The sequence below is a fragment of the Epinephelus fuscoguttatus genome, linkage group LG5 (assembly GCF_011397635.1).
Source record: "Epinephelus fuscoguttatus linkage group LG5, E.fuscoguttatus.final_Chr_v1".
In the NCBI taxonomy this organism is placed as follows: domain Eukaryota; kingdom Metazoa; phylum Chordata; class Actinopteri; order Perciformes; family Serranidae; genus Epinephelus; species Epinephelus fuscoguttatus.
Window position 1 is genome coordinate 147497 of NC_064756.1, and position 17953 is coordinate 165449.

The 17953-nt window shown below is 43.1% G+C and overlaps 1 protein-coding gene, 1 long non-coding RNA gene and 3 other non-coding genes across 13 annotated transcripts in view; 1 reads left to right on the plus strand and 4 right to left on the minus strand.

The window, feature by feature from the left end:
• Nucleotides 1-297: 297 nt before the first annotated feature.
• Nucleotides 298-17953, minus strand: part of LOC125888586 (autophagy-related protein 16-1-like) — a 37037-nt gene continuing 19381 nt past the window's right edge. For 2 of the 7 annotated variants that reach the window (XM_049576009.1, XM_049576004.1), the window contains 10 exons: nucleotides 15006-15108; nucleotides 14342-14447; nucleotides 13844-13914; nucleotides 11726-11797; nucleotides 10731-10851; nucleotides 10534-10639; nucleotides 10150-10299; nucleotides 9932-9979; nucleotides 9433-9534; nucleotides 298-4830 (listed from right to left, as the gene is read on the minus strand). In XM_049576009.1, the coding sequence (XP_049431966.1) occupies nucleotides 4737-4830; nucleotides 9433-9534; nucleotides 9932-9979; nucleotides 10150-10299; nucleotides 10534-10639; nucleotides 10731-10851; nucleotides 11726-11797; nucleotides 13844-13914; nucleotides 14342-14447; nucleotides 15006-15108 (973 nt within the window). In that variant the 3' untranslated portion in view covers nucleotides 298-4736. Of the gene's footprint in view, nucleotides 4831-9432; nucleotides 9535-9931; nucleotides 9980-10149; nucleotides 10300-10533; nucleotides 10640-10730; nucleotides 10852-11725; nucleotides 11798-13843; nucleotides 13915-14341; nucleotides 14448-15005; nucleotides 15112-17332; nucleotides 17439-17953 lie in introns of all 7 variants that reach the window. The other 5 variants (XM_049576006.1, XM_049576002.1, XM_049576008.1 and 2 more) reach the window with 3 other exon arrangements.
• Nucleotides 11266-11544, minus strand: LOC125889585 (small Cajal body-specific RNA 6). The gene has a single exon (XR_007449475.1). It is a non-coding gene; the product is annotated as a small Cajal body-specific RNA 6 (non-coding RNA).
• Nucleotides 11804-13119, plus strand: LOC125888602 (uncharacterized). 3 transcript variants are annotated; one of them, XR_007449342.1, is made up of 3 exons: nucleotides 11804-12040; nucleotides 12293-12718; nucleotides 12975-13119. It is a non-coding gene; the product is annotated as an uncharacterized LOC125888602 (long non-coding RNA). The 3 variants fall into 3 exon arrangements; XR_007449344.1 differs by having other exon boundaries at nucleotides 12293-12632; nucleotides 12891-13119; XR_007449343.1 differs by having other exon boundaries at nucleotides 12293-12675; nucleotides 12975-13104.
• Nucleotides 14535-14808, minus strand: LOC125889584 (small Cajal body-specific RNA 6). Its single transcript, XR_007449474.1, has one exon. It is a non-coding gene; the product is annotated as a small Cajal body-specific RNA 6 (non-coding RNA).
• LOC125889583 (small Cajal body-specific RNA 6) lies at nucleotides 16865-17137 on the minus strand. The gene has a single exon (XR_007449473.1). It is a non-coding gene; the product is annotated as a small Cajal body-specific RNA 6 (non-coding RNA).

The following is a 17953-nucleotide window of genomic DNA, read 5'->3' on the forward strand; positions in this document are numbered from 1 at the left end:
CGGTAAAGAGCTGCTCCACTGTTCCACCACCAGGATGGAGTCACTATCGCTCCTCCTGAAACTCAGGTTTGACAGTCAGTGAGAACCTCCTGTCCAGCACGCCGGAGTGAACTCTCCCAGAGAGGCTGAGCAGTGTGATACCTTGATAACTGGAGCACACCCTCCGGTCCCCTTTTTTAAAAATGGGAACCACTACCCTGGTCTGCCACTCCACAGGCATTGCACCTGACCTCCACATGACACTGACAAGGCCTGTCAACCAAGACAGTCAATTCATTTCAATTCAATTCAATTCAATTCAATTCAAACAACTTTATTAATCCCACAAGGGGCAATTAGTTATGAGCAGCAGGTTGTTGTGATACATGTAGCCTACATGGCACACAATAAATAATAAGTACATCAGACATCAGACAACATCATATGAAAGAGCCTATGATAGCCTAAAAAAAAAGAAAAAAAAAAGATTTTGTTTTACACACAGGTAGGATAGTGGCATCCTGAAGGCAACAGAGAGAATTCACTTGCAAGAACATGAGTCGGGGAGGCTAAAATGCACCCTGCTTTTTGGAGGATTTGCTGGTTGCAGAAGGAACTTAAGCCTCGTAATTTCACTCCGATAATCTTAGAGCAGGACTTAACAGTACTGGTCAGGATGTTTCTGTCTTTAACTGAAAGACAATGAAACCAGCAAATAAAAGAAAAACACACAAGGCTCTCAATAAATGCTTGATAAGTCCAACACCGTTTGGGTTTACCAGCTACGTCCTGCAGCCTCCCCCGCCAACTGATCCAACTCACCACCGGGTGGTGATCAGCTGACAGCTCTACTCCTCTCTTCACCCGAGTGTCTGAGACATACAGCCGCGGATCTGAAGATATTACCATAAAGTCGATCACTGATCTTTGACTACAGTGTTCTGGTACCAGGTACACTCAGGAACCTCTCGTGCTCAAACATGGTGTTCATTATGGCCGAGCCATGACTGACACAGAAGTCCAATAACAAAACACCATCTCCGTCATTGCCCACATGAGCGTCAAAGTCCCCCAGTTGAGTCCCCAGCCAGCACCGCTTCCAGGACACCTCCCAATGACTCCATGAAGGCCAGGTACTCCAAACTGCTGTTAGGTGCATAAAAATCAACACCAGTCAAGAGACCTGCTCTAAGCAACTCAGTCACAACAAGGCGACATAGCTTCGACACAACTCTGTCATAGCTTCTACAGAGCTCCGACACAGCTTCTACACAGCTTCTACACAGCTCCGACACAGCTCCGTCATAGCTTCTACACAGCTCCGACACAGCTTCTACACAGCTCAGTCATAGCTTCTACACAGCTCCGACACAGCTACAGCATAGCTTCGACACAGCTCTGTCATAGCTTCTACACAGCTACAACATAGCTACAACATAGCTTCAACACAGCTCTGTCATAGCTTCTACACAGCTCCGACACAGCTCCGACACGGCTGCTACACAATTCCGTCATAGCTTCTATACAGCTCCGTCACAGCTTCTACACAACTTCTACACAGCTTCGACACAGCTTCTACACAGCTCAGTCATAGCTTCTACACAGCTACAACATAGCTACAATATAGCTTCAACACAGCTTCTACAAAGCTCCATCATAGCTTCTATACAGCTCCGACACAGCTTCTACACAGCTCAGTCATAGCTTCTACACAGCTTCTACACAGCTCAGTCATAGCTTCTACACAGCTTCTACACAGCTACGACATAGCTTCGACACAGCTTCTACACAGCTCCGTCATAGCTTCTGCACAGCTACGACACAGCTACAACATAGCTACGACATAGCTTCAACAAAGCTCCGACACAGCTTCTACAAAGCTCCGTCATAGCTTCTACACAGCTCCGACACAGCTTCTACACAGCTCCGACACAGCTCCGTCATGGCTTCTACACAGCTCCGACACAGCTTCTACACAGCTCCGTTATAGCTTCTACACAGCTCCGTTATAGCTTCTACACAGTTCCGACACGGCTTCTACAAAGCTCCATCATAGCTTCTACATAGCTCCGTCATAGCTTCTACACAGCTCTGACACGGCTTCGACACAGCTGCGACAAAGCTTCTACCCGGCTCCGACATAGCTTCTACACAGCTCCGACACGGCTTCGACACGGCTGCGACAAAACTTCTACACAGCTCCGACACGGCTTCGACACAGCTCCGACATAGCTTTGACACAGCTCCGTCATAGCTTCTACACAGCTACGACACAGCTACAACATAGCTCCGTCATAGCTTCGACACAGCTACAACACAGCTACAACATAGCTCCGTCATAGCTTCTACACAGCTCCGACACGGCTTCGACATAGCTTCGACATAGCTCCGTCATAGCTTCGACACAGCTACAACATAGCCCCGTCATAGCTTCGACACAGCTACAACATAGCTCTGTCATAGCTTCTACACAGCTCCGACACAGCTTCGACACAGCTGCGACAAAGCTTCTACACAGCTCCGACACGGCTTCGACACAGCTGCGACAAAGCTTCTACACAGCTGCGACAAAGCTTCTACACAGCTCCGACACGGCTTCTACACAGTTTCAACACGGTGGTGCTCGGCCCAGGGCTCGTGAGTCTCCCCACACCCACCCAGCACCTGCCCCTCTTCAGGAGGTCAGTTACAGAACTGTTGCCGCATGTGGAGGTGAGCTGACGATATCTGTATAGAGACAAAGATCTGCTGCGATGAAGACAAGAAAGTAGAAACATTTTAACTCTTCATCATGACAACGGTCAGTTTTCTCCTTAGCTATGACACTTAAGGCTTAATTTCTCCTTAGCTGAGGGACTTACTGAAGGATGCTGTACAGAATCCCTTAGGTTTCCTTAGCTAAGGGAAAATGTTCAGCCATTTAGTGCAATCGAACATTTTACAGCAGTAATATTCGACTGTTACCATGATGACCACTTGTCTGTGCTTGTGATATCTAAGGTCTTTATACAATGGTTAAACTACATTTAAGGGATTCCTTAATTATAGACAAGGAGATCCTTAAATTCTCAAGTGTTCTCCGTAAGTTTTCCTTCGAATTATAACTTAAGGGAAAACCTTAACTTGGTCTTTAAGAATGTTTTTAGTTAAACTAACTTCGAAGGCTCCCTTAATTATAAGATCGAAATCAGGAAAAAAACTTAAATTCCTAGGTTGAATTTTAAGGAAAACTTAAGGGTAATTTTTAGATTTAAGGCTTTTAAGTAAAACCTTGAAAACTTAAGGTGTTTTGTGAGGTCTAAAGCTGTTGATCAGATTTCTTTGATTTTCAGCTTTTAATTAAGTTTGAGTGTGTTCACATTATTAATAATCAATAATGATTGATGTGAGTCTGACAGTGTGAGTGTCCCATCAACAGACGTGTTTGTGTCTCTGCTGAGCCGATTAAGTTTGTCAGTCTGACTCAGCAGTCTGTCTACTGACATCAGCGCTCTCTCTCTCTCTCTCTCTCTCTCAACTGAGAACTTTAAAGTTTATTTTTGTTTAGTTTATTAATCACACTAAACTCTGGTGACTTAAGTTAAGGGACCAAGTTTTTGAGGAATATATTGTTCAGCCTGAGCAAAGTGATTATATATTTTTATATTTTCAGTATCTTCAGTCCTGACGTGTTGAAACACTTTAACATGAGGCACATTTATATTTTATTTTATTTACATGTTTCATACTGATTATTTCTTATAATTCTGTTCGTCTGAAACTTTTCAGTTTGTTCTCAGATTTTTAATGCCACTCTGAATAAAGAGCAGTTTTTAAATAAACATTACTGAGGGAAATAAAAGTTTTTTCAGTGTCAGAGACGACTTTGCAAAATATTAAAAAAAAAACATAAAATATGATTAGTCAGTGATATAATTCTGAGAGGCGTTTGGTAAATTATATTTTGAAAAATAAGAAAAAAGCTGTTAAGGTTCAAAAACACAACATCAAGAAAAACATTCAAAAATCCTCTGTCACATGTGGGATTATACGATATGAGACATTATAAAATCAATGAAGGCTTTAATTTAAGATAAGAGATTCTACAGCTTTAAGACTTTTTGTTTGATGTTTTTATTTTGTCGTCCTTTATAATCCTTGAACATCCTGTTTGTTTGTTGAACATCCTGTTTGTTGAACATCCTGTTTGTTGAACATCCTGCTTGTTTGTTTGTTTGTTGAACATCTGTTTGTTTGTTTGTTGAACATCCTGTTTGTTTTAAGTGTTTCCTCTGAGCAGCCAACAGTGCCTTCATACTGACTCTTTTTTATGATTGTGTTGTGATGATTCTAACCCTTCAGTGACTGGTCCATCCTCAGAGCTGCAGGCCAGGATGTGACATCATCACACCTGTGTGACAGAGACACCTGCTGGACGCATCAGGAACCTTCAGACACACAACAGGAAGTAAACAGGAAGTGACGGTGCAGATGTGATTTAGGTAAGACAGACAGACAGACAGACACCTCGGGCTGGACATGAAGACTTTATTATTAACCCTTTCACCTCCGGCTGGATGAAGACGGCAGTTTGTTAAAAGCTCTAAAACGTAAACGTGACGGCAGAGTCCACTCAGTCCCCATCAGTCTGTCTGAGTTCAACAACAAGGAGTCCGTCACACCCTTCATCGTCCTCTCTGTCTCCACCTGTCCACAGTCCCTTCATCATCATCATCATCATGATCATCATCAGCAGCAGCAGCAGGTCCCTCAGCCAGTCACATGTCCGACCACAGGATGGCCTTGCTGCCTTTCTCCACACTGGCGACGTACGCTCCCGACGGCGACCACGACACTGAGTTGATGGCAGAGCTGCAGGAAGGACAATAAAACAGATGATCAACATGTGAGCACATGCATATATAACGAGGTGTGTTCCACGTATATAACGAGGTGTGTTCCACCTATGTTACGAGGTGTGTTCCACATATATAACGAGGTGTGTTCCATGTATATAACGAGGTGTGTTTATTCGATTCGGCTGACGTATTGCGGTAAGCAAGTTGTGTCATTTCCAGTGTTTCTGTGACAGCGTCTCTGTGCTGCTCTGGTGAATTCTACTAGCCTGCTTTCTGCTTTCTCACTTCAGGTGCTTTAACGTTGCTTTAACGTCTACTTCAAGTCTTAACCCACACTGGTTCTGTTTAAGCACTTATAGCTCTCCTCCTTTCTACGACTTTCTCGCTAATCTCTTAGCTGTTGTTTGCACGTTACCAGCCTTGGTAGCTACATTAGCTTTACAGTTAGCGATGGCTTCTCCCTCTGCTCTTTCTTGCTCGGTGTGTCAAATGTTCAGTTATGCCTCTGCCTCCTTTAGCGACAGTGGTAATTGTAACAAGTGCAGCTTATTTGCTGCGTTGGAGGCGAGGCTTAGTGAATTAGAAGCGCGGCTCCGCACCATGGAAAACCATTCAGTAGCTGCGGTAGTTAGCCAGTCCCCTGTAGCCGGTGCGGAGCCACATAGCACAGCCTTAGCCTCTGCTAACTGTCCTCCAGTAACTCCCGTTCAGCCGGGAGGTTGGGTCACGGTCCGCCAGAAGCACAGCTCCAAGCCGAAGCCCACGGCTCACCACCAGCCTGTTCACGTTTCCAACCGCTTTTCCCCACTCAGCAACACACCTGCTGAGGATAAAACTCTGGTTATTGGCAGCTCTATTCTGAGGAACGTGAAGTTAGCAACACCAGCGGCCATAGTCAAATGTATCCCTGGGGCCAGAGCGGGCGACATTGAATCAAATTTAAAACTGCTGGTAAAGCTAAACGTAGATTCAGTAAGATTGTTATTCACGTCGGCGGCAATGACACCCGGTTACGCCAATCGGAGGTCACTAAAATTAATATTGCTTCGGTGTGTGAATATGCAAAAACGATGTCAGACTCCGTAGTTTTCTCTAGACCCCTCCCAAATCTGACCAGTGATGACATGTTTAGCCGCATGTCATCATTTAACCGCTGGCTGTCCAGGTGGTGTCCAGCAAATGATGTGGGTTTCGTTAATAATTGGCAAACTTTCTGGGGAAAACCTGGTCTTATTAGGAGAGACGGCATTCATCCCACTTTGGATGGAGCTGCTCTCATTTCTAGGAACCTGGCAAACTTTATTAGTAATTTAAATCCCTGACAACCCAGAGTTGAGACCAGGACTCAGAGTCGCAGTCCTATACGCCTCTCTGAGCTTCTAGTGCAGTTACCCAGCCATAGTTTTCATAGTTTTATACAAACGGTGTCTGTCCCCCGACCACCTAAATTATTTAAATCTAAAATTAAACAAAGAGGAGTTGTGCATAACAACCTCATAAAAATTAAAACCTCTTCTGTGACAGAAAGACAAAACAGGAGAATTAAATGCGGACTGTTGAATATCAGGTCTCTATCGTCTAAAGCAGTGTTAGTAAACGAATTAATATCAGATAATCATATTGATTTACTCAGTCTCACTGAAACCTGGCTGTGTCCAGATGAATATGTTAGTCTAAATGAGTCCACTCCTCCCAGTCATAGTAATACCCACATTCCTCGAGGCAGCGGCCGAGGAGGGGGAGTTGCAGCCATTTTTAACTCTAGCCTGTTAATCAGCTCTAAACCTAAACTAGATTATAATTCATTTGAAAGCCTCGTTTTTAGTCTTTTACATCCAACCTGGAAAACCTCGCAGCCACTTTTATTTGTTATAGTGTACCGTGCTCCTGGCCCGTATTCTGAATTTGTATCTGAATTCTCAGAGTTTTTATCCAGTTTAGTTCTTAAATCAGATAGTTATTATTGTAGGCGATTTTAACATTCATGTCGACGTTGATAATGACTCCCTGGCTACCGCGTTTATCTCATTATTAGACTCCATTGGCTTCAGTCAGGGTGTACATGAACCCACTCATTGTTTTAACCATACCATCGATCTAGTTCTGACGTATGGAATTGAAATTGATAACCTAAAAGTCTTTCCACAGAATCCCACGCTATCGGATCATTATCTGATTACTTTTGATTTCTTTTTACTCGATTACACGCCACTCAGCAACAGTTACTATCCTAGATGTTTATCAGATAGTGCTGTTGCAAAATTTAAGGAAAAGATTACTCCGTCGTTAAATTCAATACCAAGTCCCTCAGTAACAGAGGTTTCCCGTGCCGACTTTGATCATTTTGTCGATAGCGCCGTAGGCTCGCTGCGAACAACACTCGACTCTGTAGCTCCTCTTAAAAAGAAGTTAACAAAGCAAAGAAAGTTCGCTCCTTGGTATAACTCTCAAACCCGTAAGTTAAAACAAATATCGCGAAAATTTGAAAGGAACTGGCGATTAACCAAACTGGAAGAATCTCGTTTAATCTGGACAGACAGTCTCAAAACTTATAAGAGGGGCCTCCGCAATGCCAGAGCAAACTATTTCTCAGCATTAATAGAAGACAATAAGAACAACCCCAGGTTTCTTTTCAGCACTATAGCCAGGCTGACTGAGAGTCACAGCTCTATTGAGCCTTGTATTCCTTTAGCCCTTAGCAGTAATGATTTTATGAGCTTTTTTAATGACAAAATTCTAACTATTAGAGGCAAAATTCATGACCTCCTGTCCTCAGATAGTACCTATCTAACCTCAAACACAGCTGTAAGACCTAATATATATTTAGATTGCTTCTCCCCAATTTCTCTTCAAGAATTAACTGCAGTGATTTCTTCATCCAAATCATCAACGTGTCTCTTAGACCCCATCCCAACTAGGCTACTTAAGGAGGTCTTTCCTTTAGTTAACACTCATATATTAGATATGATCAATATATCCTTATTAACAGGCTATGTACCACAGTCTTTTAAGGTAGCTGTAATTAAACCTCTACTAAAAAAGCCCTCCCTGGATCCAGAGGTGTTAGCCAACTATAGACCAATATCTAATCTTCCCTTTATGTCAAAGATCCTTGAGAAAGTAGTCGCAGACCAGCTGTGTGATTTTCTCCATGATAATAATCTATTTGAGGAATTTCAGTCAGGATTTAGAGTGCATCATAGCACTGAGACAGCACTAGTTAAAATTACAAATGACCTTCTGATTGCTTCAGACAAAGGACTCGTCTCTGTACTTGTTTTATTAGATCTTAGTGCGGCGTTTGACACAATTGACCATCAAATTCTACTGCAGAGACTGGATCACTTAATTGGCCTAAAAGGTTCTGCACTGAGCTGGTTTAAATCTTATTTATCTGATCGTTTTCAGTTTGTTCACGTTCATAATGAAATATAATAAAGTTTGTTTTGGAGTTCCGCAAGGTTCTGTGCTCGGACCAATCCTGTTTACCCTATATATGCTTCCTTTAGGTAACATCATTAGAAATCACTCTATAAATTTCCATTGTTATGCGGATGATACTCAGTTGTATTCATTGATGAAGCCAGAAGAAAGTAATCAATTAACTAAACTCCATAACTGCCTTAAAGACATAAAAACTTGGATGAGCACCAATTTCCTGATGTTAAATTCAGACAAAAGTGAAGTTATTGTTCTTGGCCCCAAACAACTCAGAGACTCTTTATCTGATGACATAGTTTCTCTAGATGGCATTGCTCTGGCCTCTAGCACTACCGTAAGAAACCTCGGAGTAATATTTGATCAAGATTTGTCTTTTAATTCTCATTTAAAACAAACCTCACGGACTGCATTTTTTCATCTGCGTAATATTGTGAAAATTAGGCCTATCCTGACCCGAAAAGATGCAGAAAAATTGGTCCACGCTTTTGTTACCTCAAGGCTGGATTACTGTAACTCTCTATTATCAGGTAGCTCTAGTAAGTCCTTAAAAACTCTCCAGCTAATTCAGAATGCAGCAGCACGTGTACTAACAGGAACTAAGAAACGAGATCATATCTCTCCTGTTTTAGCTTCTCTGCACTGGCTCCCTGTAAAATCCAGAATTGAATTTAAAATCCTACTGTTAACTTATAAAGCTCTAAATGGACAAGCTCCGTCATATCTTAGAGAGCTCATAGTGCCTTATTATCCCACCAGAACACTGTGCTCTGAGAACGCAGGGTTACTCGTGGTCCCTAAAGTCTCCAAAAGTAGATCAGTGTTCCACCTATGTTACAAGGTGTGTTCCACCTATGTTACGAGGTGTGTTCCACGTATATAATGAGGTGTGTTCCACGTATATAATGAGGTGTGTTCCATGTATATAACGAGGTGTGTTCCATGTATATAACGAGATGTGTTCCACTATGTTACAAGGTGTGTTCCACCTATGTTACGAGGTGTGTTCCACATATATAACGAGGTGTGTTCCACATATATAACGAGGTGTGTTCCATGTATATAACGAAATGTGTTCCACCTATGTTACGAGGTGTGTTCCATGTATATAACGAGATGTGTTCCACCTATGTTACGAGGTGTGTTCCACGTACATAACGAGGTTTTGGTTTCTTACTTATGGTTGCGGTCCAGAGTCCGGTCCACTTTCCCCGTCACAACATTCCAGATGTACAGAGCTCCGTCAGCTGATCCTCCGGCCACGTAGCTGCCATCAGGACTGAACACAACAAACAAACAAACAATCAAAAACTGAGCTGACTAAAATAAATCCCTCCCATTATCAGGAGGCTTTTAATGTGAAACAGGAAGTGTCACTGACAGGAAGTTTAACAGTGACTGAGTAAAGACCAAAATACAGGACCAAAATATTATTATTACTATTATTATTATTATTATTATTATTATTATTATTATTATCATCATCATCATTAAAATACAATTGATCAGAATTAATTCATATTTGTTCTTTTTATTTTACACACATATACATATATATGCGTGTATATGTGTGTATACACGATGAGTTTACGAACACTCCACAGTGACGATATCTGCAGACTGTAAACTCTCTGACACGCCCCCTAAACAAGGAAACTAATGAGTGTTGGACCCACCTGAAGGTGACTCTGGTCCAGTCGGCTCCACACTTGAAACCCTGAGCACTATACACACACACACACACACACACACACACACACACACACAGAGTAATAATTTGTTTTCATCATCGACTTTAAATAGAAGAAGAAACAGGAAGTCTTGAGTGTTTGAGATGTCAGCAGGACTCTGATCTGACTCCTCCTCCTGTATAACCGTCTCACTATCGACTCACCTGAAGGTCTGTCTGACGGCGTTGGTGCGCAGGTCGATGATCTTCACCAGGTCGTCTCTAGAGCAGGTGAGCAGCTCGGAGCGGTCGTGGTTCAGGTCCAGAGATGTGACTCTGCCCAGCAGCTCCAGTTCCTTCACTATACTCTCCGCTCTGACACACAGACGCCATGACACCATCAGTTCCTACAAAACCTACAGAACTCATTCAGTCCTGAAAACATCAATGCGTGAAATATTAATAAACACAGAGAGGACAGTCAAAACGTCCACACCTGTCCAACCCCAGCTGTCCTCACTCTCAAACTAAGGACAGAAATCTTCTGCTTGTCGTCTTCACTTGTCCAACCCCACCTGTCCCCCTCTCAGACTGAGTAATAAAAAGTACCTGATGTCCCAGAATCGAACTTTCTTGTCAAAGTGTCCGCTCATGACGCACTGCTCCGTGCACACGATGTCATTACAGCTGGAACCAGCGAACACCGTCTTGGTACCTGCACAGGTGAGACAGCAGGGGATGACGGGATGAGCTGAGCGGACTGAGACTGTTGACCACCTGTCCCTGACAACTGTCCAATCACGTACAGACTTTGTTGCGAAGGTCCCACAGTTTGAGTGTTCGATCGTAGCTCCCGGAGACGATTCGAGTGTTGTCCAATAGGAATCGAGCTGACAGCACCTTCCCGCTGTGACCTGTCAAGGTGTGCTGGAGGGACACACAGATATACAACTGACGTACACCGGACATGTTGTCTATTGGTGTGTTACAGTCTAACACAACTGTTATGATGCCTGTGGATATTCTCATTCATCCAGGTGTTCATTCAACCAGTGACATCACTGGCCTTGTGAAGACCTCCCCAGAGGTTAAATACCTGGGTGGTTACACACCAGTTTGTCAGACTAGTTCCAGCCTAGTCAGACAAGCATGAACTGATGAAGCCTCTTGGATAAGAGGTGAAACTACTTCTAAGACAAAACCAAGTCCAGTTGCGTTTGATTCAGTTGCCTTGAGATAACTGTTATCATTGATACTTTAAAGTGCTGTGGTGATTAAGTTTTAATGAACTTATAATAATGTCTTGTGATGTCACATGATGAAGATGTGTCATGTCTTTATGGTCTCAGCAGAAAAATGAGATCAGCACTCAGGCCCCGCCTCATCAGCCTCACGCTCCATGCTGATTGGTTCTGTTGGATGTGACTCATCATCACACTGAGCCTGTAGGGTCTCTGTACAGACTCAGACTGTGATGTCACTTCCTGTCTGTCAGCAGCCCCTGGGACCATCACTGCATCACTAGAGCACGATGGGAGCACAGAGCAGGGGCTGCTGGGAGCCAAAATGGCCAACACAGGGGAACCTGAGGTTCAGACCTTTTACATCACATCACTGACCAGAAGACTGACGGTAAGTTATCTGTCGTCTAACCCTAACCCTAGCTCACATATATACGTATAAATAAATATAACTCGTATAAATGAAACACTGCTGATCGAACAGGACACCTGTCAGACAGGTAAAGACTGATCAGTGTCTCATCATGATGTAGTGTGAGGTGAGAGCTGTAAAGACTCACCCTCAGTCTGTAGTCATCCACAGTCCAGATACGACTGGCAAAGTCGTTTGACGCTGCCAGCAGGTACGATCCCTAAAGACACAAAACAAATATGAACCCAGCAGGTACGATCCCTAAAGACACAAAACAAATATATGAACACAACAGGTACGATCCCTAAAGACACAAAACAAATATGAACCCAACAGGTACGATCCCTAAAGACACAAAACAAATATATGAACACAACAGGTACGATCCCTAAAGACACAAAACAAATATGAACCCAACAGGTACGATCCCTAAAGACACAAAACAAATATATGAACCCAACAGGTACGATCCCTAAAGACACAAAACAAATATATGAACCCAACAGGAAATAACCATAAAGACAAAAAACAAAAAAGAACCCAACAGTTAAGATCCATAAAGACAAAAAACAAATATATGAACCCAACAGGTACGATCCCTAAAGACACAAAACAAATATGAACCCAACAGGTAAGATCCCTAAAGACACAAAACAAATATATGAACCCAACAGGTACGATCCCTAAAGACACAAAACAAATATGAACCCAACAGGTACGATCCCTAAAGACACAAAACAAATATATGAACCCAACAGGTACGATCCCTAAAGACACAAAACAAATATGAACCCAACAGGTAAGATCCCTAAAGACACAAAACAAATATATGAACCCAACAGGTACGATCCCTAAAGACACAAAACAAATATATGAACCCAACAGGTACGATCCCTAAAGACACAAAACAAATATATGAACACAACAGGTACGATCCCTAAAGACACAAAACAAATATATGAACCCAACAGGTACGATCCCTAAAGACACAAAACAAATATATGAACCCAACAGGTACGATCCCTAAAGACACAAAACAAATATGAACCCAACAGGTACGATCCCTAAAGACACAAAACAAATATATGAACCCAACAGGTACGATCCCTAAAGACACAAAACAAATATATGAACCCAACAGGTACGATCCCTAAAGACACAAAACAAATATATGAACCCAACAGGTAAGATCACTAAAGACACAAAACAAATATATGAACCCAACAGGTACGATCCCTAAAGACACAAAACAAATATATGAACCCAACAGGTACGATCCCTAAAGACACAAAACAAATATATGAACCCAACAGGTACGATCCCTAAAGACACAAAACAAATATATGAACCCAACAGGTACGATCCCTAAAGACACAAAACAAATATGAACCCAACAGGTACGATCCCTAAAGACACAAAACAAATATGAACCCAACAGGTACGATCCCTAAAGACACAAAACAAATATATGAACCCAACAGGTACGATCCCTAAAGACACAAAACAAATATGAACCCAACAGGTACGATCCCTAAAGACACAAAACAAATATATGAACCCAACAGGTACGATCCCTAAAGACACAAAACAAATATATGAACCCAACAGGTACGATCCCTAAAGACACAAAACAAATATATGAACCCAACAGGTACGATCCCTAAAGACACAAAACAAATATATGAACCCAATAAAATATTATTAACCCAACAGGTGTGATGTGTTTGATCATTACATGTATTTATAAGTGAGGACAGTTCAGGTATCCTGAGACTTTTACAGTCAAAGATAAACGATACTCCTGTCTGTTACTTTCAGTATTTGAGATTGTACATTTTGTTTTATCAGTTTTCCGACTGAAGTTTTTAGTCTGTGCTTTAATTCAGCTTGTTTGACCAAAAAAACTCTTTATTCAGTATTTTACTTAAAATGATAAAATGACCAAATTTAACTTCTCACAGTATAAATAACCTGTGAATAGTGTTTTTTTTACAGACTTATTGATGAGGCATGAAAATAAGTGCAGATTAATGAGTAATAACAGTCAGCTGCAGCTCTGGAGGAAACATAAACCAAACATTCCCACATTTATCATCTGGACGCACATGGTGCTGAACTTTAACACAGTGAGACTGAAACACAAGCACAGATGTGTGTTAAAGAACCAAACATTCTGTCTTCATGTAAGAATATGTGTTAATAAAAAAACTAATTATCTTTGGACGTCCACGCGTCCATCTGACCGACCAGGAGGTAAAACACTTACAGCGCTGTCGAACTCAATGCTGGTGATTCCAGCGTTACTGCCAGTCAGAGCTCCTTTAGGCTCACAGCGACCTGCGCGCACACACACACACACACACACACACACACACACACACACACACACACGAATAATAATAAATATAACAGTAAGTTCAGAGTTCAAAGGAGACAGAAGAAACATGAGGACAAAGTTAAGTTCAACCTGAGACAGTTTTAAGATGTGATTTAAAGTCCTGACAGTCAGAAACCAGCAGTAATAAACAGTGTCTGCAGTTAGGATTGGTCGACCCTCACAGCACCCCCTTCTGTTGGACCATATATTAAAGAATAATAAATAACTGTGATAAATGACATTTTTGTCATGTTGAGACATTTGAACTTAGAAAACGACTAATTATAAAAACAATAAAAGACATTAATAATAAAGTATTTAAAGGATCAACCTGCTGTCAGACCAACACCAGTCTGAAGCTACTTCCTGTTTCCACCCTCCACTCACCGGCCACCACCTCCCACAGCTTCACCCTGCGGTCCATCCCTCCCGTTGCTAGGAGACGAGAGCCGGGGCTGAACCTCACTGCGTTCACCTCACCGTCGTGAGCTTCCTGAACACACACACACACACACACACACACACACACACAGTCAGGGTTTGACGCCGAGCCAATAAAAACATCTGTGTGTCTTTGTCTGGCCTCAGGTTGAAAACTTGAGATCAGCTCCCTCCTCTTCCTCAGCCCAATGCTCTATCCTGATTGGTTCTGTTGGATGACATCACACTGAGCCTGTAGGGTCTCTGTACAGACTCAGGCTGTGATGTCACTTCCTGTCTGTCTGTCAGCAGCTCCTGGAACCATCAGTGCATCACTAGAGCATGATGGGAGCACAGAGAAGAGGCTGCTGGGAGCCAGAGGGCAGCAGGAGAGGATTGTGGGTAATCAGACCTTTTACTGCTCATCACTGACCAATAAGGTTACATCTGGGAAACATGCAACAACAGACACCCGGGGAAAGAGACGTCCAGGTATCAGACGCTCGAACAGAAAAACCCGAATAATACCAGCTGGTAATGTTTCCTGTTTAACCCCACCCCAGGTTACTGATGATGTCACCAATCAGCTGGTCTCCCAGTCCACCAATCACTGAGTCCACTGGTTACTCACAAACACGTGGAGAGCTGTTGAGGGGACTCGAACCTCCGCACACACTCCTGAGGGGGCCTCAGTGTTTTCAGGTGACGTGCTGAAGGAGTTGGCTGTTCGACGCCTGCTGAGGAAGAGGAGCACAGTCACAACGATGGACATGTGGACAGACAGACAGACAGACAGACAGACAAGAGAGACAGAGACAGAGAGACAGACATCAGGGCTATGAGGTTGCACGCAGCCTGATGTGGAACCAAAGTTCACAAACACGAGTTCCTCTCAGAGTCTTTTAGCTGCACACAGTTAGCAACATGCTAAGGGTTAGCACTACAAGCTGATTGGTCAGTCAGTCACATTACAGTGGAGCAGGAAGACCCGCCTTCTGTTTCCTGTTCAGCTACAGCGTCAGCGTTCTAAATGAAACATGTCCAACATGCTAACACACCTTCTTCATCATCATCATCATCATCATCATCATCACTGATGTATCGATCACCAGGACGATAAAGTTTGGGCACTTTGAATGTTTAAATAAAGTCGAGGTGGGAGGAACTGTGAACTCCTCATGAACACGTTTGAGTCATATGATTCTATGGAAACTTTTACTGTTAGTAAACAGTGTGATGTTTGTTGGTGGGCGGGGCTTAGCTGGAGGCAAAACAGCTGTCCACAGACATTAGCTAGTGCTAGCTAACAAGTTGTGTTGTCTTGTTTTAGACGATGGAGGAAGATGATGTGAGTGGTGCGTTCAGAAACACTCATTGTGAGTGTGGGAGCGCACTCTGACACAAACTGGAGCGTTGATAAATTGGGAGCGCTGTCTGAATGTAGCGTTGGGTTATCCAGAGCAGCGCACTCTCAGAGTGGCAGAGCGCACTCTGGACACTCTGTCTGTGGAGACGGAGCAGCAGAGCGCCGAGCGGAGTGAATGTGTGATTAACTTAACCGTTGGTTCATTCATGTAGAAATATAACGCTGCGTTTCTTCCACCAACAGGGCTCTCATTTTAGTGTAGAGCGTCAGACTGAATTTACCAACGCACCATGTCAGGTCACTCACTCTCCGGGACCGCCAGTGTTACTTGAATAAGTAAACACTGACCAACGGGACCAGACTGGCCGACCCGTATGCTCTCACTCAGTGGATGTTTGTTTTGCTGTGGAAGCTAACGTTAGCTAATGTCCCTGTCCTACTCTCCCTGTCTCCCTGTCCTACTGTCTATTTCTCTCTCTCCCTCCTACTGTCTCTCTCTCTGTCCAACTGTCCCTGTCCTTCTGTCCCTGTCCTACTGTCTCTCTGTCCAACTGTCCCTGTCCTACTGTCCCTGTCTCCCTGTCCTACTGTCTATTTCAATTCAATTCAATAAGCTTTATTGGCATGACTGTAGATTAACAATATTGCCAAAGACATTAAAAATTTACAAATAAAGTACAATAATAAAAGTAAGTCAGAAAACTATAAAAAAAGATTAAATATATGTTATATAATACAAAATACACCAATCTACAATACAATACACCAATATATAATATAGGGAAAAAAATGAATAAAGAAAAATGTAGATGGTGAGTTACAAGGACTGTAAATATAGACAGGTGTGTCAGGTGTTGTGATGGTTGTCCCTCAGGCTGTGGCATAACCTGACATATGTTGCTGCTGCTAAGCTGCTGACTCTGTTCTCTCCAAGGATGTGTTGCATTTTAGTTTGATCAGGCAGAGAATCAAAGTCAGTGACTTAATGTTTTATTTTTGAGAGGAAGTCGGCTCTGATGTGTCAGATATTCTGCCACCGTGTACTGTCTATTTAGACACACACACACACACACACACAGTCAGGGTTTGGCCGAGCCAATAAAAACATCTGTGTGTCTTTGTCTGGCCTCAGGTTGAAAACTTGAGATCAGCTCCTCCTCTTCCTCAGCCCAATGCTCTATCCTGATTGGTTCTGTTGGATGACATCACACTGAGCCTGTAGGGTCTCTGTACAGACTCAGGCTGTGATGTCACTTCCTGTCTGTCTGTCAGCAGCTCCTGGAACCATCAGTGCATCACTAGAGCATGATGGGAGCACAGAGAAGAGGCTGCTGGGAGCCAGAGGGCAGCAGGAGAGGATTGTGGGTAATCAGACCTTTTACTGCTCATCACTGACCAATAAGGTTACATCTGGGAAACATGCAACAACAGACACCGGGAAAGAGACGTCCAGGTATCAGACGCTCGAACAGAAAAACCCGAATAATACCAGCTGGTAATGTTTCCTGTTTAACCCCACCCCAGGTTACTGATGATGTCACCAATCAGCTGGTCTCCCAGTCCACCAATCACTGAGTCCACTGGTTACTCACAAACACGTGGAGAGCCGTTGAGGGGACTCGAACCTCCGCACACACTCCTGAGGGGGCCTCAGTGTTTTCAGGTGACGTGCTGAAGGAGTTGGCTGTTCGACGCCTGCTGAGGAAGAGGAGCACAGTCACAACGATGGACATGTGGACAGACAGACAGACAGACAGACAGACAAGAGAGACAGAGACAGAGAGACAGACATCAGGGCTATGAGGTTGCACGCAGCCTGATGTGGAACCAAAGTTCACAAACACGAGTTCCTCTCAGAGTCTTTTAGCTGCACACAGTTAGCAACATGCTAAGGGTTAGCACTACAAGCTGATTGGTCAGTCAGTCACATTACAGTGGAGCAGGAAGACCCGCCTTCTGTTTCCTGTTCAGCTACAGCGTCAGCGTTCTAAATGAAACATGTCCAACATGCTAACACACCTTCTTCATCATCATCATCATCATCATCATCATCACTGATGTATCGATCACCAGGACGATAAAGTTTGGGCACTTTGAATGTTTAAATAAAGTCGAGGTGGGAGGAACTGTGAACTCCTCATGAACACGTTTGAGTCATATGATTCTATGGAAACTTTTACTGTTAGTAAACAGTGTGATGTTTGTTGGTGGGC